The 27,478-nt window shown below is 33.9% G+C and overlaps 1 protein-coding gene across 6 annotated transcripts; it reads left to right on the top strand.

The window, feature by feature from the left end:
• Positions 1–1,050: 1,050 nt before the first annotated feature.
• LOC128988744 (uncharacterized) lies at positions 1,051–25,629 on the top strand. Of its 6 annotated transcripts, none has more exons than XM_054410346.1 (3): positions 15,213–15,289; positions 16,693–17,169; positions 25,468–25,629. In XM_054410346.1, the coding sequence occupies exons 1-3, from the start codon at positions 15,222–15,224 to the stop codon at positions 25,484–25,486; spliced, it is 564 nt and encodes a 187-aa protein (XP_054266321.1). In that variant the 5' UTR covers positions 15,213–15,221; the 3' UTR covers positions 25,487–25,629. The 6 variants fall into 6 exon arrangements, 2 of the variants coding, with proteins under 2 accessions (XP_054266321.1, XP_054266322.1); XM_054410347.1 differs by lacking the exon at positions 15,213–15,289 and adding an exon at positions 15,307–15,408; XR_008490423.1 differs by lacking the exons at positions 15,213–15,289; positions 16,693–17,169 and adding exons at positions 21,842–21,976; positions 24,453–24,664.
• Positions 25,630–27,478: the final 1,849 nt, after the last annotated feature.

The following is a 27,478-nucleotide window of genomic DNA, read 5'->3' as shown; positions in this document are numbered from 1 at the left end:
ATATTTTAACCGTTATTAATCCTTATATATATTTAATGTCATGTTAACTACCTAGTTTTAAGGAAATGGACTCCCATGCCACAAGGAGTTATTTTCATGATTTTCAAACTAGAAATAGACATCAATTTGATATACCCCATGTTAGACTAAGTAAAACAAAGAAAAGTCATACAATTCTGGGCCTAAAATGTCTAAATAAATTGCCCAACAAATTGCTATCACTTCCTTACAACGTTTTTAAAGCTAAAATTCATATGTAGCTAGTAAAGAACCCATTCTACAAACTTAACGATTTTTTAGAACTTCCTAGACCATTACATATTGAGTAATGTTTGTACTTTTTTCTCTTGTAGTTATCCACTTATCCTGCATGCATTTGATATTCTCTTTGTATCTTTTGATTTGACCTTGTACTCTACATCCATTGTACTCTTCCTTGGCAAATGTTTACCAACATAATACCTCTCATTGACCATTCCACATGCAATTGTATTGTCTATTTGGAAATAAAGCTTTGATTTGATTTGATTTGATTCGGGTTGAGCTTTTTTCTTCCGAATCTACGAAAAATGAAAGAAAGAGGTTGGATTTTGGTTGCGTTGATGTTGATACACCAGAAGGGGCAGTAGTGAAGGTAGTTTTGGAGAGTAGATGTGGTAAATATAACAAATCGAGAAAATGACCGGTAAGTGGGTCTGAACACCCTCGAAGAAGTGGGTTACACGTCTAATGATGGACACAGGGAACTAAAGATTGAGCAGTTTTACCCTTACATTGTTCCAGACGATGAGCCCTTGACTTGGGCGTTGTGGACGAGCTCAAGCGAGTTCAGATGGATGTGGTTACTAGTAAATATCAATTTTGTTAACGTTTTAATTTTAATTTAGAGCAAGCTATAAAGTACTATTTCGTCTGCTTAAGCAATAAAGTGAATTATTAATACCAAGAATGTCGTTCTTCATTATCATGACCACACCTACTTGTTTCCTAGATATCTACCTCCTCAACTCAGCTTATCAAATAATCTCCACTTTCTAAGATAGTGTTACTTAACAAACCTTTACTAAACATTCCTCCTGTTACAAGCTCCACCAAGATGGGTATACAAGTTGCTATATTTGTATTTGCGATCCTAGTTTTATCTACATGCGGTCCTGGGGATTGTAGGGACATCAAGTCTCCAAAGACCACGAAGCTACCCTCACCCAACCAAGGTCTGGGCGAGATCATAGTTGTTCCGACACTTCCTTGTCCAGGGAACCAAAAAAGGGACTGGCGAGGAATTTGTAGAGATCCGTTCTAATCTAAAGGTATTGTAATTAGATTATATCTTTTAGGTTTGTAAATTGTGTTTAAAATACAATAGATCGAGGACTAGAAAAGTTATCTTGCTAAACGATATTATGTATCGCTAATTTTCACCATGTTTATACAATTACTAATAGGTTTTCCACAACCCGGTAATTTTAAATTGCGACCTATGATCGAAAGAGATCATCAATAAAATTATTTTACCTTAAGTATAAGAGTTTTTTTAACTTTTGAATTTGTTAAAATGGTTGCATGCAATGTTTACAACAAAGGTAATAAGGGAATATTGGTGGTTGAAAAGACATAGTTGATTAAATTTTTTTGCCTACCTACTACACAGCAAGCAGCTGTTTACTGTTATATTCTTGTAGACCATCAAGTTTACTTAAAAACGAAACTAGAGGACCCATACTGCTCCGCAGCGTTAAAATAAATATAATATCCGAGAAATAATCAAATTTGTGATTTTTTATGAGTAATACAGTATCTTAATCGCTTAAATAAAAGCCGATATTTCACTGAAAGTTCTTAGACCAAAATATAAAGATTACTAGCAGAGTACCCGTCCTTCGTACGGGGTTGGCTATAATATTAGTATGATTTAATTATAACTGGTGAAATACATCTTAAATTCATGTAAGAATTCAAAAATTAATCAAATTATGTTTTTTAGTCGAGTAATACAGTAGGTAATTATATAATGCTTGATGTCTTTGCGTGCATGACTTCAATTTGAGATCTCAATCATGAGAATCGGTCGGGTAGAAGAGCCAAGCGAACTCGGAAAAGAAAAACCAAATTTAACTCCTATAAGAAATGCATGGGGAGCAAATTTCGTTTACGTATAAGCCGAGTGGGATTATAGATAAATATATTCTGATGCTTGATGGCAAATCTGTGCGTGCATAGGGCCTACCTTTAATTTGAGACCTCAATCATAAAAATCGGTCGGGTAGAAGAGCCAAACGAACTCTGCAAAGAAAACCCAAATTTAACTCCCTTAAGAAATACATAGGGAGCATATTTCGTTTACGTATAAGCAGAGTGGGATTATAGATAAATATATGCTGATGCTTGATGGTAAATCTGTGCGTGCATATCTTTAATTTGAAACCTCAATCATGAAAATCGGTCGGGTAGAAGAGCCAAACGAACTCGGTAAAGAAAAACCAGATTTATTTTTTGTACTGTATTAAATATCTGTTGAATATGTGTGAAAAGTATTTAATGGCTGGCAAGTAGTTGGTTTATTAATTTTCCTCTATGATGGTTATAGCTTATGGTGCTATTTCATAAAGTATTAAAACAAGCTGATAAATATCATGCATTTTTTGCACTACTTGTGTTTCTCAATGCAATAATTAATTTTAAGAATAGCTATTGCATCGTATCGGCTTGCTCAAGTAAAGCACGACTTATCTATATTGAAGTTACTGTTTATCCGACATCTCTAATGATGGTCTTATCGCTATGTTTGTCATGTGTGGTGATTGTCAACCCCTATACTTGTTTGCTTGTTCAAACTGAGCTTAGTGTAGCTAAACCATCGTCAGTGAACTTTTATTATTTACTTTTGGGTACTGTTCTATTAATATACAAGTATCTTAACACATATCTCAACGGCCAAAAAGTCAAGATTCAACTTTTTAAAACTATCACTAGAAATAATTTGAATGTAGCCTCAAGTGAGGTCTCCTATGACGAATGGTTCAATGTTACTTAACAGCTTACCTACTGTCACACATGGGATCTTCCCTGTTATTTCAAACTTCGTTTATTAATAGAAAGCAGTATTTATTTGAATTTAATCAGTAGTTTATAAATAGCTATGGTTGTTGTTCAGCTTGTTGATATGTGTGGGATTTTTTGGGGGAAACCCCCAAAACCACCCTACCCCATTTAAGCCCCATTTACTATATCTATCCTGTTTTACTATCTACAGTGTCATTGTCGCATGGTTGTATCTTGTTTTCGACCACGTTGTTGCTAATTCCTCGGTCCTCCACAGAGTGCACAACAATCGTGAAATAGTTTGTAAACTAACTTATGGAAGGTCAACAAGCTCAATTGGAGAGCACGTCTCTAGTCAGTTGCCTGTTGACATGAGGGCTGTCGCGGTTGTCTTGGTGATATTAGACTTCGTAGTAGGATCACCGCCCTATTACTCTCCAAATCCCAATGAAACCTCTGAAACTCTAGGTGGCTCACCTCTTTCTATTTCCTCTTCTGTCCCTGACTTATCCTCAAGTGTTTCCTCTCTTCCCTCTCCCACTGCAGTTTCCAAGGACTCTCCAAGTTCACCTGCCCCACCTTTAGCCTCCCCTCCAGAAGGGTCCAAGGTGCACCTCAAGGGTGCCACCATAGTGACAGCCCCTGTTAGGTCTTGTGAACCCGGCAAACGATTCGTCTACGGACGATGTCGCAACGTCTGGTGGTAAAGAGTAAGTATTTTCCATTTCTTTTAAGTATATGAGGAAACAGTTCAAACCACCTAATGGTCTGAAATTAATCATTTTAGTGAATTTCCCTAAAGGGAAGTAGCTATTTATATTTTGAACGTGAATAAAATACTTATTTTGTTATTTCAATCCCTACGAAAATACAGATGTGATTTTGAAAGCTCGGTGACAGGTACTTGTTACATTGGATTGGGCCAAATACTGTTTGTTTTCGCCAAACATTTGAGAACGTAAACAGCAAAGGATGGGGACTTATACTTACCGTAAGTAATAATTCGTATGGACTGATTGGTAAAACAGTTTGCCACTAATGCATGGTATTCAATTCGCTCGTATCGTAATACGGTAAAACCACATAAATGAAGTTCCTGGACAAGCCTATGTCCTATTTTGAGTAAGATGCTTGCTAATATGCATAGATTGTAATGAATTCATATTATAATCAGTTACTGTTGAAGTTTTAAAGAATCCTTGATAAAGAGAAATAGTTTCCCATGGAGAAATCTAGTCTTTGATTAATCCTAGTGATGATGGAATTTTATAATGCAGCATGGAATTTTAAATATTTATTTTTTAGGCGGTAGAATGTGTTGGTTTGTTTCCGGTTCGTTAAACAGTGTTTGAGTTTCCATACAAGACATTCTCTTATGAGCAATTTTATGGCAACATATTATTTTTAGTTAGGAAAAATTGTTCCTACATTTATGTGACAAAGTGGGCTTCCTTGTGCTGATCATAGCACGCAAAATAGGTAATTGGTTCAATTATTTACTTTTGCCACACTCATTTTGTTGTTACCGCACTCTTTTTTGCCACACTCTTTTTTGCCGCACTCATTTTTTGCCGCACTCCAATATTCCAACCAAACAATACAAAACTGTGAGCTTTTATCAGCTAATGAAGCGTTTGTTTCCCATTTCGTTCAACGCTTGGATTTAACCTAACCGGAAAACGTGTTGTATAGTGTTTGAAGGACTAATTATTTATATGCTTTATAGTAACTGTAGGAAAAATATAATTCGTTACACGAGTGCGACAAAAGTGACAAAGTGGATTTCGTTGTACTGATTATAGCACGCCTACAACAAACAACAACACAAAACTGTGACCTTTTATCAGGCACGTAATACGCGTACACTTGAAAATAAGTTGGCAACACTTAAATATACTCCGGCTACGATCAGCTGTTGAAGCATTTGTTTCCCATTTCGTTCAACACTTAGTAAATCGTGTTGTACAGTGCTTGAAAGACTAATTTGTATGCTTTTTTGCTTTATAGTAACTGTATCAGTGAGTGAGAATCGACCGTCCGCCAACCCACTTTAAAACACAATCGCTGCTTTATTGTAAAAATATCGGATTTAAAATGCATACCGTATAAAGGTCGATTCACACACATCAGTCCAGTCACAGTTCCGTTACAGTCCAGTCACAGTTCCATCCGCAATTTCTCAGTCAATTGTCCGTCAGTTGGTTTCAGTCAGTCTTCCGTCTCTATAATTCACAGTAATTTATAGTCAAAATTTTAAAGTTATAAACCTATATTCTATCAAACTATCATTGTCCATCTTGTTGATTGTTACAAACAGTACTCAAAATACAAACGCAACCATTTAAATAACAATAACACTATTTTCTAACCTCAAACAGTTCCGTCAGGCGTCCGAACAATCAAAAAGTATCGTTGGAAAGATATCTGAAATTGACTGACGGATGCCAGCAGAGTGACTGACGGGACTGCAACGGATGAGTGTAGATAGCGCAATAGAAAATCCATCAAAGAATATTTTTGTTAACTGTGACGTGTCTGAAGTGACTTTACTGTGACGTGCCGTAACTGATGTGTGTGAATCGACCTTTAGCCTGATAATCGGATAAAAGAAATAGGTGGTCACGTCATATTTGATTACAATATAAATTTTTCTTTGCGCGTGTAAACTAGCTGTTCTGTGTTATATTCAGTTTTAATCGACCACTTGATTCCCGTAGGTACTACCGGGCCAACAGCTAGTGAATTTTATTCAAACAAAAGTTCCTATTTCTGAAACGTAGTTTAAAATTCACTGCATTAATTAATTGGTTAAGCTAATTATAGTTTCAAAATTACTGTAACTTCGTATAAATAAGTAATCTATAATGTTCTTTGTTTAACTATTTCATATCAGTTAATTTCGTGGAGTTGTCATTTTCGTGCACGTCAATGATTTATTATAGTCATTAATATACGTTAGATATATAAAATGATAGTTACTTAACAAGGAAATATTTAGTATTTTACAGAGGTTGACTACAATGCTGAGATTGTTTGTAATGCCTGTTTTGTTAATCGTAGTGCTAGTGCTAGTTGTTTATGCAGAAGATGGGTTTTCCGATCCAGACTACGAAGAGACGGTCGAAGACTATCGCAGGATTGATGCACCCAGACGGCCTTGTCCCAAAGGACAAAAACGGACCTCTTGGGGAAGGTGCAGATATGTCTTTCGGCGTTCCTCTATTGACGATCAAACGGATGGCATGATGAATGCACGAACACGGCGTTGTCCGACAGGACAGAAACGGGACAAGAAAGGAAGGTGCAGATTTGTTTCATGGCCTTCTCGGACTGGCAAAAGCAAGAATGAACTGATTGTTCCACCCAAACGGTCTTGTCCTAGAAGGACAGAAACGGAAGGGAAATTGAAAGTGCAGAAAAAATGTGTAGATACTTTTGGATCAATTTTTAACTTCAAACATGTGTGAACTCAATCAAGCAATAATGTCTTACCAATAAATAATTATTATCGATAAATTTTATAAATAAGCACGTTTTAATATAATTAATTAAAATCCTACCTGGAACGATTTCATTATTTCTTAAACATGTTCACAATTTGTAATGTAGATTTATTATTGAGAGATTGAAATTAAGTCTATCCCAGTTAAGATCCGAAAATATTGTGACCATCCTATCCAATTGTTTATTAGCCTATCTTTTTAGTTTTAAATATATGGATGAAAAATTGATTGTAATTTACAGTATAGCCTCTATGATGAATGAATAACACGTATTTTTTAAGGCAAAATCTATTAAAATGAGCCTATAGAACAAGGTGTTTAAGAAAACAGACATTGCATAGTTTATTCGTTATATACCAATAACACTTAGGCTGTGAATATCTTATTCTAAACGTTGGATTCTCTGGATTTAACTATCATAACACAATATTTGAGTTCACGCCGTATTTACAATTAGACTTGAGAACTTCTGCACTTTGGTCTCAACTTCAACGTGAAACTCAAATACTATGCTATTGCTATATGCTTGGAAATTGTTAACACTGCCAAAGCCTGTAGAAGATAAAAATTGGAGCACCAAATTATTTTGTTTTGTCTACAGTTAGTTGGCTAATCTCTAGTAGGCATGTTTTGATGATTAGGGGTTATCTTAAAAATGTGACTAAGACTAATGGGATGAATTGTTTTTGAAAAAGGTTTTTGGAACTAAAAATGTAATTACGTCGATCAACATGGTTGATACAAATCTACAAACACAAAAGTAGTTCTTTTCTAACTGTACATAGGATCTCATTTGTGGTAATGTAATTAACAAAAGTATTTTAAATCATAAGGTCTAATTGCTACCCGATGTTATGCTGATTGTGTTTTATAATATTTTGAACAAACGGCGTCGTGGGAGGCTTGAGAAAAACGCGAAGCCATAAATATATTTTTCAACCATTTTTCAGCAGCTGGAGTGATTAAACATTAACAAAGATTATTGTATTGGAAGTTTTAGCTGTTGGAATAAAAAAAATGGTACGGTATATTTCATCACTAGGGCCTAAACTGACTCAAAAATTACAACTGAGTTGAGAAAGCTGATTTTTACTCCCTTAAGAGTAAAAATACTACTGAACAACTATTTTCATCATATTGTGGATATAATCTTCTAATCGTATAAAATTAGACCAAAAGATATTAGACATTAAAGATCATTGCCATAACTGAAATTTGTTCATCTATGACCAAATTCTAATATTGTTGTAATCTCTGGTATAACTGTGATGATGGAGATGATGGAGATGCATGCCGGTAAGGGCTGGTCCAACGTTTCTTTTTGCATAAAAGCGCTCATATGCAACGTTACAAATCAATAACCGGTCAATTGTTCACTTAGGACTTTTGTCATGGTTTCCAGAAACTAAGCTGGTTGATTTAAACCTTTGAACTAACTTGATCACAGAGCACTATATAAAAATTAACCAAATGTTTATATTATGTTATTTGTTTATGTTTGATTGAGACTGATGATGTTTATGTAATATTACAAAAGAGTTATGTTTCATTAACTACCTATCATGAATCTATACATTTTTTTATAGTTAAATTTTTGCTAACTGTTAAATTTATAGCTGTAGGTAAATAGGCTCAACTAGAATGGTTTGTGTAAAACATGCCCATTGTTTGCGACAACAATACAGTTTCAATTAATCGTTTCTCTGTTCACTACTACACCACCCGTAGTAACATTCATTTTTACCTATTGACATTCAATATAGGTAGAAGTTCATTTTAACACTCTTTTAAGGAAGCGTATTTTTTTTTATTAAATAGTATAGACTATAGAGTAAACGTGCATAAGCGTCACTACATTTCATAGTAGGTAACTAATAGTTTTTCCCCATTTACCTGAATAAAAAAGAGGTTTTTATCAAACTTCGTTCTGCAATAAAATGTTGTTCCTGAAACCAATGGTGGATGTGTCAGGACTTCATACAGTAGATTTAAAATGTCCTCTCCCATAGCCAATAGCCATCTCTATTAGAGCCTCTCCCTGTTGCCTATCATGGATATACTGTATCTGCAAGTGTCCAAATAAAGATGCACACCTACTTTACAGCACTCTTTCTTACCAAGTCCATTTCGCACAAATAGAACCACACAAAGTATTACTCTCAATTCATTACAAATCGAATTATTTATTTGAAACAGAAACGCTATTACTATGGGTGAATAAGGAAGACAGGGTCTCTATAATGTAAACTTACAACCGTAGGCCTATTTGAGTTGTTTCTCTAACTTGGTGTTTACTTACTACCGGATCTACTCGCTTGATCAACTCTCCTCATTGATATAGGCTCAGTTTGATTGACTTGGACTAATTTGTGATTGTTACATCCTTACTTCATACCTTACATATTTCGGACACTATTTTGTTAAAGTGAATCACCTTAAATTACTTATAGTAAATTTTAAAACATCTTTGTTGTTGGTTTTCCTGTTCAACATGGTGTGATTAAATATTATTTTTTTATTTTTTCTTGTGTTTTTAATGATTTTAAAATCAAAACTATTCGAACCACTAACCGTGAAGGTTTTTCTTTTCCTAGATAATCATACTGAGAAATTAATTCATTTTAACAACTCAAGTCTACGCACAAACCACTGGGGTCTATGTAGACCTATTTCCTAGTACTTTATTATAATCTGAAGCAATTCGTTTTAAACTTTTGTTTAACTTTTTCCAGGTTTCGTTAGTTAATTTCACACATTAGTCAATAAATGTATGTAATGCATCTTACCTGTAACTACTCTTGGACCTATACTATTGCATTTTATAAAAAAAACTTGTTATTTTGTATGTAAAACTGTTGCGGAAAAGAGTCTGATGTGATTCTAGTTACACTAAGCTATTTTTTTGTGATATTTTAAAAAGTATAGTTTAGACCCTTCTAATTTTATATTAATGGTCAAATTAAGATCACGATCGTGTTGTAAGTGAGGAGCTTATGTTTATTATATCCCCTTTTTAAATTTTACAACAACAAATTGTATACTTGGCACAATATTGTTTGTATCTACAATGTTATAATCAAAGTGTAAATCAAACATTGTAAAAGTTATCCTGGAATAAAAGAAAAAATTTAGTCGACATCACTGAAGCGAAATCTGGCACTTATAAGAAATAAGACGCAAACGTTCTACTTGCAATATCCAATCTCAATGGTGTTTTGTTTTAGTGAAAATGTTACGAGATGATCAATCTAAACGGTAATTATTCATTCTTGTCCTACTTGTACCTATATCGTTGATTTAAAAGATTAAAATTGTATATCCTATTAATGTTGCAGAAATAAACAAGAGCTAAAAAGTTTCAAATTCCTGAAAAAAATTATTTTTTTCTGACTGGGCAATGTTTTAAGATGATGAGCTTCAGAACCTTGAAGCAATAAAGTAAACGACAAACAATTGGTATTGTACGAAATATAATTGTAGACAACTTAAATCGTTCAACCTGTACATAACCATGAAGACACACATTATCTTGACGTATAATAATTAATTGATTATAATCATCATCAATGTACGGTATAACTTCTTGGCAACGAGTTAGTAGGTTTTAGGCTAAACTTGGCATTGTTATATTTAACAAACCTTGAAAAATATTAATGAAAACTTGTCGTTGAGCATACATATAAAATGTTTTCAACTGTAGGTCCCTTGGTTCCCATTAGCTGTATGGGCTATTAATTAACAGTTGTGTCTATGGAATAAGCCGGCCTTAGTCACTAACAAGACTACGAGATCGCGCCACTCATCCTACACTCATCTCTATTCATACTTGGCTTAAAATACCTACTTTGTATGGTCACCATTCCATTGAAAAAGTATTAAAAAGTAAACAAACAATACTAAAGGTAGTTTTATCAAATACAAGGTTTTTTATTTCTTAAACAGTTCTCAGGTGATTAAGGGTTTCGTGAAAAAGTAAATAGGTTTTCAGGATGAGCTCATCACTCTGATACGCTTCATGTTTCAACTCTGTCCGTAATAGAGTTTCACTCACTTAGATGGGGATACTTTTTCTCCTACAGCTGGTCATTACTTTTAGTTTACAGCTACTGAAATTTATTTTTACTTGAAGCAATTCAAAGTAAAGGCCCTATTATCATAATCACGGTTTTTTTTATTTTGTTAGATATTTCAATCTCCATATAAAGTTCAAAGCAACATTCCTGGCAATCCTGTGACATGAAATATTCAATTCTTTCAAACATTTCGACGCAACCTGGAATGGATTTGTCTTTGCATAATCTCTTGGATATCTTTTGAATACGGCACCTAAATCTCACGCATGTACAAACGCAAGGGTTGCATATGCTCTTTTGTTAGATGGATAAGACTTTATTTTAGGTGTACAATTTTTAAATTTTTTTTTTAGATGTGTATATTTACAGTGGACATTTTTAATTGGTTTCTTGTCAATCAGTTTCCATTTAAATATGAGGGGAACATTGGCATAAAGTTGTTAAGTCCACAAACTTAAACTCATTATAAAGAAGGAGTCGTTGAAAATAGTTAGATTAAACAGTTTAACAGTTTCAAACTGTTAATAAAAACAACACTTGTTTCAAAATTGTTTTTCTGAAATATTGTCGATGGTAAAATGTGAAGCAATAATTAATTGAGGGTGTTGCAATACGCACCGTGTCTAGATATATTTAAAGGGAAATAATTTGGTGCATCAAGATATTGTAGGGTGGAAAATATGAACACAAATCCTTACAAGTGATAATCTCAGCAGAGCAGACTTATCTTGTCTGCCCCAAGCACAGAATGTTCTAACCAAAGTATTTGCTAACTACCTTCAAATTACAATCAATCAGAAAAAAACTCGCTTTTATAATTTGAATGCAAGTCACAAATGCTACTAGGGTGTTTCTTTTATTAGTTCGATACAATTATTTTAGTTATGCAACTCTATATAATGTTTACCAAACTGAAAGATCCAAAGACCTCTTTGAAATTACCTATTGAAATTACAATAAAAACTAACTCTTGCAAAGTAAACATTCCATTTCCTACATATGTAGTTAAGTTTTAAACAGGCTAAGGCCTGTTTAAAACTTATTGTATTGGAAGTTTTTGCTGTTGGAATAAAAATTAATGGTACAGTATATTTCATCACTAGGGCCTAAACTGACTCGAAAATTACAACTGAGTTGACAAAGCTGATTTTTACTCCCTAAAGAGTAAAAATACTACTGAACAACTACGAGTATTTTCATCATATTGTGGATATAATCTTCTAATCGTATAAAATTAGACCAAAAAAATTTAGGTTACAAAAAATCGTTATCAGTGTTTAGATTACTGTTGTTTACAAACATACTGTAACTTTAAATACTGTATTGTGTGGTTAAAAGCATTTCCATTATGCACTGACAACATTTTGAGGTTAGCGAACAGAAAAAAATTACCTGAAAACTATGATTTTGCTGACGATTTAAGAGAACTAAAAACGGCTGCTTGCCGGATAGTACGATGTAATAGTGTACGCAACGATTGCGTTAAGTTGGTCTTAACGACACGAGTAGACAATTTTTTTTTAAACTTCTACGAGTGTCGTAAAGACTATTAACGCGAGTTGCGTACACTACTTTACCTACGACAGTTTTTTAATTACTAACAATCTGGTTTTTAGTTACTAACAATCACTACTCATAACTTCTTAAAGAGGTTATGTTTTCGTTTATTATCAGTGGCACTGAAAGTGATGCAACGACTCATTGTATAATCAGCTGATTTCATGTAATAACGTGCTTGTAAAACTTCGTTAAATAATAAGTTACCTTTTTCAGGGAATAGGTTCTGCTAACAGCATTCTTACCATAAATACTGTATCAGGTACAATTTAGGGAAATAATGCATTTGTTTTTTTTTACAACTGAATGATTATAGTGAAAGAGTTAATTTACAGTTAGATCTCAGCATCGAATATTATAGAATATTATAACCAGTTTGTGCTCTCATTTCCATCTCGTCAACTTCACTTTCACTAAATGACATTTTTTAAACAGTTCTACCTTCCTTTAACCACCAACTTAGGTTAAGAATACGCGAGTATCAACAGGATCAAGTAAGATCAACAATTAAAATTGTCAACTGATCAGCTGATCAGCTGATTAGTTGACGTTCGAAGCATTACAATTTTTATTCTTTTCTCCGTTACCTGTGTTGATATGAGAAAAACTATGCTGATATGAAATGAAACTATACTGAAATGAAAGTAAACAGCTTTTAAGTGAAACTTTTCAATTCTAATAACTGAACTGAAATGGCTACTTTAAAAAACGGTCGTAGGTAAAATAATTTAATTCAAGGGTTAGGGCGTGCATCTTTTTAATTTAATTGAGGACTTCGACTGAATAAAAAGATACTACATTTACACGGTGGAATTTCTCTTTCGCCTAAGATGATGAATGAACAGAAAACCTGTTATAAAACATTACTTGGTGTAAGAACTAACCTGAGTGGAATAGAACAAAAGAGTTTAATGAGTAACAACAAAGTTGATTTGTTTTTATCTTCAACTGTTAAACATGATAATCTTGTTATTGGCCTGTGGGTCAAAGGGGCCTACCAAATAATTGCATTAAACAATTCCACAAAGAGTTGAGATCTAATAGTGTATAGAATGGTTGGTTGTGGGTTAGAAATGAATTTTTATTAAATGAGAGCATAATAATTGTATCAGCGAGTTACTCAACGAATTACATTTTTTAGGATTGATGATCGTGCCACTAATACTTGTTCTTAAAGGAGTTGTATAGAATAGTTTGACAGTATTAGACAGAAAAAACATCACCCATATGTTCGGTAACCGACAAAATTAAACTACTATTTAATTATTTTAATACACAGAGTGCACAAAAATCTTTCCTACAACACCCCATAATTAGAAAAATAAGTTAATGCTAGTTGTACACATAGTTAAAATATTCAAACATGTTTATATATTTTTGAATACGAGTTGCGATAAGACTTGATGGGTTCCAAATCAAGAGCACTTGGGGCACGTGAGTAGATTTTAAATCGAGTCTTTGGCACAAAAGGTTGTTGGAATTCTTCCCTTGACTGGGTGTTTGTTCTACCCTCGCCTCCGAGCTTATTGCGACTTTGGCAGTCGTCTGATTGTAGAATCGCTGAATGAAAGTACAACTTCTGAAGAATTACTAAGTATCTTCAGGCCCCTTAGAAGGTTTTGACACATAATACATCTTTATAACTGCGTTGTAAGTAAATTATTTGGCAAAAGATTTTATATGTAGGCCCTATTAATACCCGTTTTGTATGGCCTTAGGTTTATTTTTAGACACAAAAAACTGCTGGAAAATGTATGTTATCTTTTTAACTAAACTATTGCTATGGTATATTTTATAATATGGCGTTTCTATTTTTACTTTCTCCCCCTATACATAGTACATGGCAAAAGTATTGTTTTCTTTCAAATGTTCGAGGTGTTTTTTTTCAAAAATTATTTTTAATGGTGGTTTTTCCATGAAAACCCATAAAATAACAGGAAAATTGGATTTTCACAAAAACAGCCAAAACTATTTTGGTAAGACTTTTTTTGGTATGTTATAGCCCTTTAAATTCAGAACAAAATGGTACAAATCCCATTTCTGTTAAAATTACGGTTCCACAGTTATTGTAATTTATGTTATTTTCGCATATAGACGAAAATTGGATTTAAAAAAAGGCTGGTTTTGATTAGAATTAGTATGTTATGGTTCAAAAATGATTGTAAATTCTGTTATTTTCTCATTAAAACCCATGAAAACGGAAAAATTGACTTTTTTAAAAGAAACCGATTCTGATTGAAATTCCTATGTTATGATCCTTTTAATTCTAAACAGAATAGTGCAACCCCCCTTTCCTGCAAAAATTACGGTTCCAAAGTTGGTGCAGCTTTCATGATTTTACCTATTAATTATCATAGTTACTCTCATCGCTTACCCATTATAAAGGTTGTTGACAAGCTAATGGGAGAAAGTGTGTGTCAGAGTGCTGATGCCGTTTATTTAGAGTGTGACTATCCAAACACCACACAGTTTAAAATTAAAACCAATAAATCACTAGCACTAGTGTATTGTGTTTTGTATCGAAAATGTATTATAAATGGGCGGAAATTAAACTGTGTGGCTTTTCATTGAAAACTCCCCCAGTAAAAAGACAATTATCCTGCGACCTATCTACGTTTATTTACTTGGTAGGTAAGCCCAAAATTTCGTTTTCATTAGGTTGCCAATTCGATTTTGAAAAAAAATGTAAGACCCTGATGGTTCAAAACTGGGCTCACCTATCCATGATGATTTGCCTTCTAATAAATTATCCTGGCTAAGGAATTGCTGGGATTAGCCAGAAAGAGAAATTTGCAAATCATGTCTTAATCGATTGTGGACCCCAGACTCCCTACCACTAAGTCTCGGTGACGTTACATAAAATATTGCCATTGGTGATTGACTGGGTTCTAACCTCGGTCTCTAAGAAAAAACTCCCTTGCTATAATATCGAGACAAGCCGTCCCTCAAGTATTATCTCTTATAACAGTCAACAATACACATTCGACCTTCACCGTAATCTTGCATGGCAGTCTTCGGTCTTCAGTCTTCCGTCCTCGTCCACACAATGTCCCTTGTGTCGGTTAGTGTTGTGTTCTTTTACTCGTGTTTTTGTGATTGTGCTGCATTGCCTAGGTCTGGAGTTAGAACCAATCATCTCATGTCTGCACAGTTTTGTTAAATTGTTATTGGGCGACCCTTTTGCTTATCCAATGAGTTTTCTGGTCAAATGCATAATCTTATTTTGCCATGGGGTAATTTAGTGGGTTCTTAATTTTTCTCTTTGCTTTAGTTTATTTTCGAATTGAGCCATTTGAGTACAAACTTAAGTGACACCTTATAACTTAATCTTCACATTTTTTCCGTTGAGTGTATTACTTAAACGTTGGCTATTTTCATATTCAAATTATAATATTAAAAATGTATTCAGCACAGAATCCACTTGTTTTTTATTTATTGTTTAGAAGAGTCAATTATTTCTCAAACTATTAGTAAAACGTAAATTGTTATTGGTTGGATGTAACTGAGGCAGTTAAATAAGTTACTGTGTACAGTACACCTTGCGTATCTGAAACAATGCTAATTTTACCGTTTCCTGTTGAGATAAACTAATTAAGTTTTACACAATGCTTACGTGATTATGATATACAATTCTTTGTTTTTCAACGTATTAAAATGTTTTAAGCATTTTCATTTCCAAAATAATGATTTCGAGATATTATTCGAATGGGTAAATGATATAGGAGTGGATTAGATTGCAAACATCATAATGATCAGATTAAGGCTAAATGTGTCTGAATGTTGAGAAACATACTTCAAATTTGTTCAAACAGTATAACATTTAAAACATTCTATTTAAAATTGGAAATGGAATATATATTTCACTTATAAAAGGGCCATTAAATGGATTCTTTGTTTGTTTGAACAAATTTCTAGTAATAGAAAATTTGTCAACATTCAGGCGTGTGTCTGACGATGCAAATTCGCATAAAGCATTGTACAGTATTAATATATTTTGAAAGCGAGCATTAAAAAAAAAATATATGAAACATATTAAATAACATCCAAGTGTTGTGGAATTATTTCTTTCCCAGTTAATATTTCTGCACTTGAAGCAACTGTGTGAACGATTTGTTTAGTTACTAGGTATTAGATTGTACGTAAAATTACAGTATCAAAGTAAGCAAAAATCTTTGATAGAACAAGACATTCCATTCTCACTTTAAATGTTTTTTTTCTCATTAAATTACAGTAATTATATTTAGCCACCGACAGAGTACGCTAGTCTGAACTACTGGTTTCTGTTGAATACGCCTACTTGTTAATCACCCCAAACTGGGAAAGACGTTTAATAGTAAACTATGACGTCTTATTATAACTCTCTTGGTATTAAGGGAGAAAATAGAACTCCTGAACATTCTGAGAGTGGCTCATTCAACTGTTCTGTAGGACCTGACCCATGTAAATGAAATGTCTAGTAATGATTTATAGCCTTGACTATTTGCAACTATGCACTACTTCATCCATTACTTCCACAGCTCCGACCCAGCGTTTCCTCGTATCCTGGTGGCAAGTCCTGTGAGGGCGTGTCCTGGGGGGATGATGAGAGACCCAGGGGGTGACTGTCGTGCTGTGGTTGGGGGAGAGGACGACGAAATATGGACAGTGAGTCCGGGAGTGACAGGGGGAAACGGAGAAATACAGGGAGGAACCTATACGTCTGGGCCGACACAAGGTGAACAATACATGAATGGTCAGCAGTATGGCAGTAACAGCCTCTCAAGTCAGCAGAATGGCAACAATAGGCCTTATATCAGCAGCCAATACAGCAACAATAGACCTTATATCAACCAGCAGTATGTCAACAGCAGACTTTTCAGTAGATTTAGGCCTAGCAGCATCTCAAGCAACACTGTCAATCGAACGTCTACAAGGCAAAGACGTCTCAGCCGCTACAAAGCTCTTCCGCTACACAAACGATCCCGATCAAAAGACGTTGATGAAATGAAATCAAGGTATTTTGATTTTGGAATATACGCACCTCAAGTTTAGTGAATTTCATGCCGTCAAGCACATTCTTTACATTTCACTTTGTATTTTTGTAATACTCGAAAAACTATAATAACTTCTTCAGTAACCGCTATGGTGAGAAGCATCCAGTTTTCAGTGCAAAATGCCAATTTTGGTTTTCTTTCAGTTTGAAAAATTGTTTTTGGGACAAGTCCTAAGGCAAGGATGAGTTCAAGTAGTCCAACACAACACAATACCTATATTTAATATTTTTACTGTGAATTTGTATGTTTACGTGTGAATCATTGTCATGGTAGAAAGGAAAACCTTTTAATAACGTCATACAGAAAGTAGCTATTTTCGATGACAGTTCAAAGAAAATAATCGTTTCCCTAGCTTTAATTTAGAGCGAGGCAAAAATGATCAGCAAATTTTTCCTTGTTCCTAATTTACTTTCCCGTTCTCTCAATCTGTTTTTCCATTTGCCCACTGCGCACTACAGTTTCTTGTCGTGTTTCTATCTATTTTTCCCAAACTCTATTTTCACTAAGTTTTACCGGCTAAATTTGGACGTTGTGCCAACGGTAAACAATATAACCCTCTCAACTTCGGATTCAATTGAGTAATTAATTGCAAATAAAAAAACACAAACGTTAGTTACTTATTACACAGGATCTGAAGTAAATTATTTTCAAAAGTAAACCTCTACAATGCAATTTACTCTTCCAAATTAATTAACTCTCGTCTAAATGCCGTAGTATTATATCCGCCTGAATTATCAATTATCAATTAGTTGAAATCGGGATGCCACATGTGTGCGTATTTTAACCCAAATATGAGTGTTGAGATTATCTGTGTAGCTTTGTTACTGGCTAAGATAAGCTGGATGATGAAGGACAGCTGGGTCCAGTTTCGAACCATCAAAAAGCTAAACTTTCTCAGGATCGAACCGGTGACCTTCAGATTGTTAGCGAGCACTTTCCATTCAGTTACCGAATATAGCGAATATCGAATACGATTAAATTAAAAACACATTGTTTCCAATATTTTCTTTTAACTCTGAAAAAATACTGCCGTAGTTGTTGGGGAATGATTTGTTCAAGGTAATTTGAACACCTGTGCTAGGCTATTAACCCTTCAACAAACTTATTTTGTATACAATTTTGATTGAGAGTTTTCATTTTCACGAATAAATGAAAATCATATTTACATTGTGATTTCTCGAATAACCCAAGGATCCGCATTTCTTGCCACTTTAGCCTACTATCTTATTCAAGGATGCGTAATGACTCTTTAAGTGCAGGTCCGAGGAAGAATCACAGCGCGTGTACAACTTGGCATTATCTCGCACTGGACAATAAGGTCTGACGCTGCGGGATTTCCACTCTCAAGTCATCTTTAATAAAATTAGAATATCCTGTTTTATTCAGTCTCACCATGAAGACGAGTGCGTTGTTGCTTCTGGTAATCGCGGTCTTCTCTGTGATAGACGGAACCAAGTATAAAGGGTATGGAGGAGGTTATGGGGGCTATGGGGGTCATGGAGGTGGTTGTTGTGGAGGAGGTCATGGTGGATATGTAGGTTACGCTGTCGTTCCCATATCCTATGGTTACGGGGGTCATGGCCATGGAGGTTACGGTGGAGGTCACAAGAAGGGCTATGGGAAGAAGTGGGGTTAACAGGAATGGTGAGTAAATAAAGCGTAACTCATTTTATTTCTAAAAAATAATAATTTTCATACTACATGTATATTTTGTCAAATACATGTTGAGGAAAAAGTCTTTCTTCATTGAAATCACGGTGTGAGGACAACTGCATTTCTGTTGGCCATTTTATCAAATTACATTCAATATCGTGGCATAACCTTTTTCCCACATCAACGAATCAGAGAGCTCCAATCCAACTATTGTTATGCCAGCTGCAAGTTATCTCTCCCCGTGTTATTATAAACTTGTTATTATTTGTTCGTAAGTTAAGTTGCTAACCATACTTTTTCTGCCAATAACACAATTCAAAAAGGATTTACCCAAAATTCCTTTCTTTCATTGTTATTTATATCCATTAGTATAATGATATGAACAGATCTGATGTTTTGCAGCCCAAAAATCAATTTTACGCCTACGACCAATTCCACATACAAGTACAAATATTCCCGCCGCAGCAAACCTGCAGACTAAGCTAATTTCAATTCGTCTGGATTTTAACCAAAATATTTCCATAAACAAGTGATATTTATTCCCCATTGCCCATTGTTGCCATTGCCATTGTTAAGTGATATTTTTAGAATTAAAGAATACTTAGGTTTCCTGCTGTGAGGAAGAGACACATTTTTTATGTTGGTAGTATGGGATGGAATGGATAATTTTGCCAAATTTGATTAATATAATATGTACTATGAAATGAATAACATTGGTTATTTTAAATGTAGCCATGCTACCTTTTTCCTAGCTCGAGATATTTCGTGGGGACCGATTCGCTTACGGAATTAAATATATAGATTTCTTATCAAATGTTTTGTTAGTCGAAAGCTGAGTCGGTAGCACCACGATTTCGGGGCGAAGCAGCGGTGTCGTGGGTTCGGTTCCTAGTACCTGTTACGACTTTTTATGAGGACAGTTGTAATGTACCAGCGCACCCCTAGCTGGATATGTTCCACGCACATATACGTGTAATCTATGTGGACGGGCAAATGCAAGGTTAAAAGAGGCCACCAACCTCATTATAAAAAAATCAATTAAATCACATTTGACAACGAAGTCGATAGAAGTCTGAAAAAACACACAATAACAACTTAAAATGAAAATGATTTGCTTGTACCACAGGCACCAGGACACCATTTCGTAGCTATAGTTAATTGACTACGTTGATTGTCATTGCCATTACATTCAAATTCTAGGTTCTATATGATGAACGCATTAATCCTAAAGAATAGCGTGATTATCTTATAGGTAAGTGAATGTGACTCATTGCCACACAAGAGCCTTTAGCTGGAGTTTATTTTGGAGGTAGGCCCGCGGCCCGTATAGGCCTACAAACATCTAATGTTGTTAACTGCAAATCAAAGCTATTTACCAGACTACAGTCTCGGAACATGATCACACAACCTTGATGGTTTGAGTAATTTGACAAACATATAACAGAACACAATGAGAATGTTGTTATTGTTACTGACACACTGACTAGTTCACTGATAAGAGCTATTGTCTGTGGAACTGTGAAAGGTGAAAGTTATAACATCAAGGCTTGCTTGGCAAACGCTAGTGACTACCATTTTGTTTTTCTTCAAACAATAATGGTCAATTCATTAGCATCTTCATGTTTATAAGCTGAGAAATCATAATTATATACTTCTGTTGAATCAGTATAATCCTACACGACATCACAACTATTAGATTAGCTGGGAATGCTAATGCTACTGAGGCGTATTTTAACTCAAAATATGAAATTTAAGATGAGTATTGGATTGTAGTGAAAATCACAATGTAAGTTTATTACTGACTATGAGCTGTGGACCCATTCTAAGGACGGGAATCGAGAAGTCAATTAAAACTAAATTTAATTTATGTTAACAGCTATTTAACATGCATATTGGCAAATCCTAGCAGTTTTAATGGGGAAATCCATTTTAAGCAAATGTCACGAGACCACCTATTTGTTTAATCCGATTATAGGCCACTGACACCTTAAGAGGATTCTGGCATCCCAATATCTTCTATCCCCTGCCTCATCTAACGTAGATCCCAGTAAGAAGATCTTTCATTACTTGATTTTGCCATGTCATTCTTGGTCTTCCAAGAGGTCGTTTACCTTGTGGTACTGCTTGGAATACACTTTTAAAAGTTATTTATCTTCTCTCCATCCCACATAGCCAACCGAGCCTTTTACTTTTGGAAACACCCTCAAATCTGGGTGTTTATCAATTTTTCTGAGCTCTATGTTCTTGTAAGACTAGATTACTTACGTCAATAGCTCATTGAATTTCACTTCATGTTTCAGTACATGTTTCGACACATTGTCATCATCAGCTGAGTACTAACTAGTGAAGTTTTTATTCACCATATGGTTTCGTCATTGTTCAATTAAATAAACACGTAACACGTAACACGAATACAACACGACACGGAACACATACATTTACAACACGTAAAGCTTTATGTTCCGTGTCGTGTTGTATTCGTGTTACGTGTTTATTTAATTCAACAATGACAAAACCATATGGTGAATAAAAACTTCACTAGTTAGTACTCAGCTGATGATGACAATGTGTCGAAACATGAAGTGAAATTCACGATTCAATGAGCTATTGACGTAAGTAATCTAGTCTTACAATAATATCTACAGCTCAGGGGCTTGACAATGAATAAAAAAAAAAACTCTATATTCTTTCATATCTCAACCTCTGTTATCTTGAACTGGTCCGTATATTGTCTCTACACTCTAATCTCAAAGTTTCTGAACCATACAGTACTACTGGGATGGTTATGAATCAATTTTGGTTCCTACTCAGTTGTTTCATTAGTCAAGGCCACTTAAGAGAAATGGACTACGAATATACCGCACCTATTCTATCACTTAACTCTCACGGTGTACTCTAGTTGAGGTGTTTAGTCACTAAACTGTAGAAGTAGAACGTAGAACCATCATATCTTATCAATTCACTATCTGATGCAGGTTAGCCACCGGATGTGTAGGTTAGTCAGTTCCTGAATCAGTTGATCACAATTTTCAGATCAATTCTCATTTTCACTACGATCAACTAGTTTGTGATCCTGTGCAGTTGGACATTACAGTGGTTTAAAGTTTATATTGTAGTGAGTATTTAAGTTAGTAAATATAGACCCTAATATCGATATTATAAAATCAACTTAAAAGTGAACTCCACAAGTTGTTCTTGTAATTTTATCAGGAGTGAATATATATGTTTAAATTGATCTGTAAATTTTCATTTGAATATCATAAATATCTTTATTTTAATATAAGAGAAGTAGACTTAAGGAAAATATAAGATTTAGTTTACCGTACCACATCAAACATTAAAAATTCTGCTGCTCGTTTATACATTTGTTTTAATTTTTCTATTTAAATACTATGCATTCAGATTTCCATTTAACTCTTATCCACTATTAAGGAAACTTTTTATTCACTATCAATGTTCTAGCAAATTTATTTGATTCGCAAAGTATCACTGGACAAGTACCTATTTGTTCTAAATTTCAATAATATTGACAAACCCATTTTTTACTCCCACTATAGTTTATGTTTTTACTAAAAATCATCCAAAAAGTTAATCATTTTATATGCTACCAATCTATTATTTTAGACCAATAAACTTATGTTTCTTTAATAAGCAAGGTATTTGTTAAAATTGAACAAAATTTTTTTCCAGCTTAAGCAAAGTAGTCGTTTTGTTTACATCTTATTTATAGATTGAAATCCTACTATTTAAATTATTTTATTTTTATTTTGGAGTGTTTTGTAATTAATATTTTCAATAATGGTATAACAATTAATAACTCTGAAAAAAAATACAAGAAATACTTTTTACATAACCTGGCTTAATACATCTAAAAATGTATAAGAAGATTAACTTGAAACTTGTTGACTTGAATAGGGATCAACTTAAATAAAATAGAGATCGAAAAAAAGCATAGGTGAGGTTTTTTAGGTATAAAGAGTGTCCTGTAGGTAAGTACACAAATTTATGAATAGGTGTAATGGGTCAAAATAAAATGAAAATAAAGAATATTTTTTCAAAAAACTTCTCATTATGTAGCAAGAAATATTTAGCATTTCAAATTATCCATCAAATACCACCAAGTTCAAATAAATCAAATGATAATAAAAATAGCTAAGAAATCACAATTTTTAAACGTAAAAGGAGGTGCACCCTAACAGTCTAGACTGTTTTTTTTCTCAGCTATTTATTTATTATTGGATCTTTGAACTTAGTGTTGCCATATTTTAGTAATTAAAGTTATAAAAGTAAAATGGCTGCCTTTTTAACCAAATAATATTTTTTATGGTTATTTTCCATAAAAGTTTATGGCTCCTAAACATTGTAAACCAAATTTCATAAAGATTTCTTAAATAGTTTTAGGATATGAATTTAAAATCCAAAAAACCTAAAATGGCGGATATTTTGCTAACGAGGTGTTTTTGCAAAAATGTTTATTCTCAATTTTCATGTTATTTCGTATACCCATTTAACATACCCCTCATTTTTCGAACTTGCTTATGGGACACCCTGTATGATATATGTAGGGTGAATATTGTTTGTCTAGATTAGATTAATTTATTCCTATCAAAGTCAATGATTAAACTCATTCTTGAGTGTGTGGGGCTGACTCGGTAGACATTTTATTCCCATGTTAAAGCTGTAAATAGTTTTATGATAAAAATTAACGTTAAAGTTAATAAAGAAAGACAATGAGAGTGTGTGTTGATGTATACAGAGTGTCCCGTACGTAAACGACCAAACTCCGGGAAACGGGTAAAATTAAAGGGAAAAACTCCGGGAAACGGGTAAAATTAAAGGGAAAATCAAGAATGACGTATTTCCCAAAAACGCTTTGTTAACCAGAGATCCACCATATTTTTACACTAAAATAATCAAGTACAATATTTAAGTGTATCTTTGAATATTTTCAAACAATCTTTGTGGAACTTGCTTAGTATTTTCGTACAATAAAAAAAAATAAGTTGGTCCAATCCCTAATTTCAAAATAGAGTTCAATGTTTATTTCTTAAATTCTAAAAAAGGGGTAATTATTATGAAAATATGTCAAGAACATTTTTGTTTACCATTTTAAATGTTCAATGAAACAACACCAATTGAAAAAGATCCAATAACAAATAGCTCAAATATCATCTTCAGTTGAAAATAAGGCAAATTGAGGCACACTTTGTATAGCCTAGCCAGATGGATAACAAAGCGTTTTTTGGGGAAAATTACATTCTTGATTTTTATTTCATTTTGACCAATAGAACCATTTCCTGAAGTTTGACTGTTTACTTGGATGACGCCCTATATTACTAATTCTGTCGAATACGCCTGTTGACCAAGCCAAAAATAACAATTTATTGTCAACTACAGCATTTTTATGTCATACGAGTTTCATAGTAACAAAAGCTATTGGGGAAACTCTTTCTGGGAATAGCTTAATTAACAATGTAATGTAACACATTGGCAACAGCTATATACGGGATGTCTGTCTACTACTATTATACTGAGTCAAAAGTCAATAGTAGGATATCTGTTGACTTAAACCTCGCAATGTCCAACTCCAGGTCCAGCTATGATTGCCCGGCTAGTAGTGATTGTGTCCATGGTGGCTGTATGCTTGGTGTTAGGCTGGTCCTACAATGTATCAGCCAATCCTATCTATGTCCCCAGTAGAGACACTTGTCCCCCGGGATATAAAAGAGACTTTCTCAACAGATGTAGAGAGATCATACCTTCCTTTGACAACTGGAACTACAACTGACTCTAGCATCTTCATGTAAGTTGGTGGATTTGCTCAGATTTTGTTTGATTATTTTTGCATAAATCTTTGCCTAGGCTTTTTTTTAATTTTCAGGACGGTCCAAACCCTGGTATTTTGACAACCTTTTTGTTGGCTGGAATGATTATTTAACCTAAAAATGGCATCTGTGCTATAACCAATAGATGTACTGATATGTGTGTAATATTTCCCAACCTGTAGTACACAACCACTAGTTATGGTTAAACCTTGTTTTAGGTTAGAAAAATAAAAAATGATAAACATATTCTATCCTTAATTTTATGGGACCAAACCCTTGTTCATGCAATTTATAAAACAATTAGGAGATGTTAAGAAAAACAATGAACATTATGTCCTAATCTCGCCTTCTAAACTCATTAGTGGTTAATGATGGGGGTGTTGTGCTGCATCGGTCTGGTTTTTTTTTAAGAATTAATGTTTTTTTTAAAGGTTTTTAACAGTTGATTGTAACAGCCATTGTATTCTATTAGACTAGAGATTGTCCTCTATATACTCATTCACTAAATTTAGGCGGGTTTAAAAGAAGAAATCTATCCCCTTCACTAGATCCTACCTTTGAAAAATAGCTCAACAGCTGAGGTTTGCTTAAACACCAATCAGCTGCAACATACAATCAACTGCAAAAGAGTGATGGGTAACTTCCCTTCAAACCTCCTAAATTTTGTGAAATGACCATAGGTTACTCTCTCATCCCGATGATATAGGGCTAGTATGAATCATTATTTTACTAAATGGATGAATCAATAATACAGTGTCTACATAATGGCATTTTGTTTCAGGAGCTATCTCAACAATTAACACTTTGAAGAAGACCACTTTCCTCTACCAACTTCTCTTATGTTGAAAACTTCAGCAAGCATCACTTAATCATGCATTTAAATTGTTCACCAAATTATTTGTTTTCTGAAGACTTCTAAAGTAAATATTTCATCCAGTACAAATGTACTTGTGTATTAGTGTACCCTTTTTCTTAGTAATACCCTGTGTCCCAAATTAGGTGGGAAGGTGAGTTGGAATTTTATTTTTAAAGAGAGTATAAGTACACAAGTACACTTGTGTTCAAGTATCCATGTGCCACAATAAATTCTGTATATACATGAAAAACTCGTAAAACAAAATACTAACCTTAATGTTGATGGTGGATAACCATCAAAAAACGGTTACAAACGTTAATGTTTACATATATATAAATTTGAACGAATAATTGTGTTTTTGGCCTCTGGCGACATCAAAATGAAAAAGTAAATCGGTCCTGGTCTTACCATGCCACCTACGGTAATAGCTAATATAGGGAAATTCGCTAAAATTAACTAAAAGAGGCAGAGAACCACTTTAATTAATTGCTTTATTAAAATACAAAAAAAAATGTATCCAAGAGGTTACTTTTTTACAAATAATATAACTTTCCCCTTGTGAGCTTTATAAATTAAATTATATTCAAGCCCTCTGTGAAATGTTTAACGTGAATTTCTACTAAAAACTTTGATGATTTACAAACGCAATTGCTCTCATTTTTAATCCTATTGAACCAAAAGAAAACTTTGTTCTTCTCATTAAACTGTTCTGCTCCACTCAGCTTGTATGCCGACTGACCAATGTTTTAAAAGTTTTTGTTGATCTAACATCTTATTTAGGTAGGATTCAGCAATCTGATCTTTTTCTCTCTAATTCAAACTGAATGATTAAATTGAATAGGTAGGTTTGCTTTTCAACAAAAAACAAAATATTTTTGATTATGCAAGTTTTTACATTACATGGCAATACAATTACAAAAAAAATACTGGTTTCAGTAGAAATCTTCAGTAGAAAGTTTGTAACCTTGTAATGAATAATAAAATGAGATGTTAATAGTGCTTTAAAAAATCTTATATTAACTGTTCCCAAAATGTTACGTAAGGAAAATTGTAAGTTAATTCAGATTTCTAAAGATTCCAATTGACTGCCATATTTTACTGGGTTAAGATAGAGACCTCTAATTTGTGTTGTTAGTTTTCTTTTATCACGACCTTCAAAATGGGGGTTCTCTAACTAATCAGTCAACTTCCAGGACCTAACAATAAACATAACAACAATAAACCTTGTAAAATCCCAAATACAAGCAGCTCAATCCAACAAAAACCCCAGAAAGGAGAAGAATATAACCAAGACCAAAACCTAAATTTAATAACCACCTACCACCCTGGCCTACAATCTCTGAACCATCTTCTAAAATCAGCCTTCAAAATTCTACAATCTTTGAGCCTAACCAAGAATCTTCTCCAAAAACCTCCATCCGACAACCTCCAAATCTGAAAAACTTACTTGTCCCAAACTACCAGACACCTCAATACCCCCAACAGAAAAGCCTAACCCCGGCTCTTACCCTTGTAATGAGAAACGGTGCAAATCCTGCAACATTCACAAACCAGCAGAAACATTCTCCAGCTCTTTCCACAATAGACAGTACAAAAAAAGGACACCTCACCTGCAACTCAGTAAACATGATTTACCAATTAGAATGCACCCAATGCCCTGCCCAATACATTGGCCTCACAACAGAAACTTTACGAAAAAGGATGAATGGATACCGTCATGATGTTAAACCCAACAAAGAAAAACTCATAGAACAACATATTACAACCTCCAATTTGACATGACAGTTGCTACACCACAAAAGCTGTGAAATCCCTACCAAAGAACCAATGCAATAGCTCATGCTTAGAAGATGGGAAATGGCCTATCAATTTGTTACAAATTCACGAGCTCCACCCAACTTAAACATAAGATAAATCCAAATTCCTTCCAAAATAT

This window comes from Macrosteles quadrilineatus, unplaced genomic scaffold, assembly GCF_028750875.1.
Source record: "Macrosteles quadrilineatus isolate MER2022 unplaced genomic scaffold, UCM_ALF_1.0 Scaffold_3__2_contigs__length_128488019, whole genome shotgun sequence".
NCBI lineage: Eukaryota > Metazoa > Arthropoda > Insecta > Hemiptera > Cicadellidae > Macrosteles > Macrosteles quadrilineatus.
This window is presented reverse-complemented; position numbering and strand designations above follow the sequence as displayed.

Coding starts and splice junctions, on each gene's coding strand:
- LOC128988744 (XM_054410346.1), top strand. CDS start 15,222: ATGTCCCTTGTGTCGGTTAGTGTTGTGTTCTTTTACTCGTGTTTTTGT. Junction 15,290..16,692: donor GATTGTGCTGCATTGCCTAG/GTCTGGAGTTAG, acceptor TTACTTCCACAG/CTCCGACCCAGCGTTTCCTC.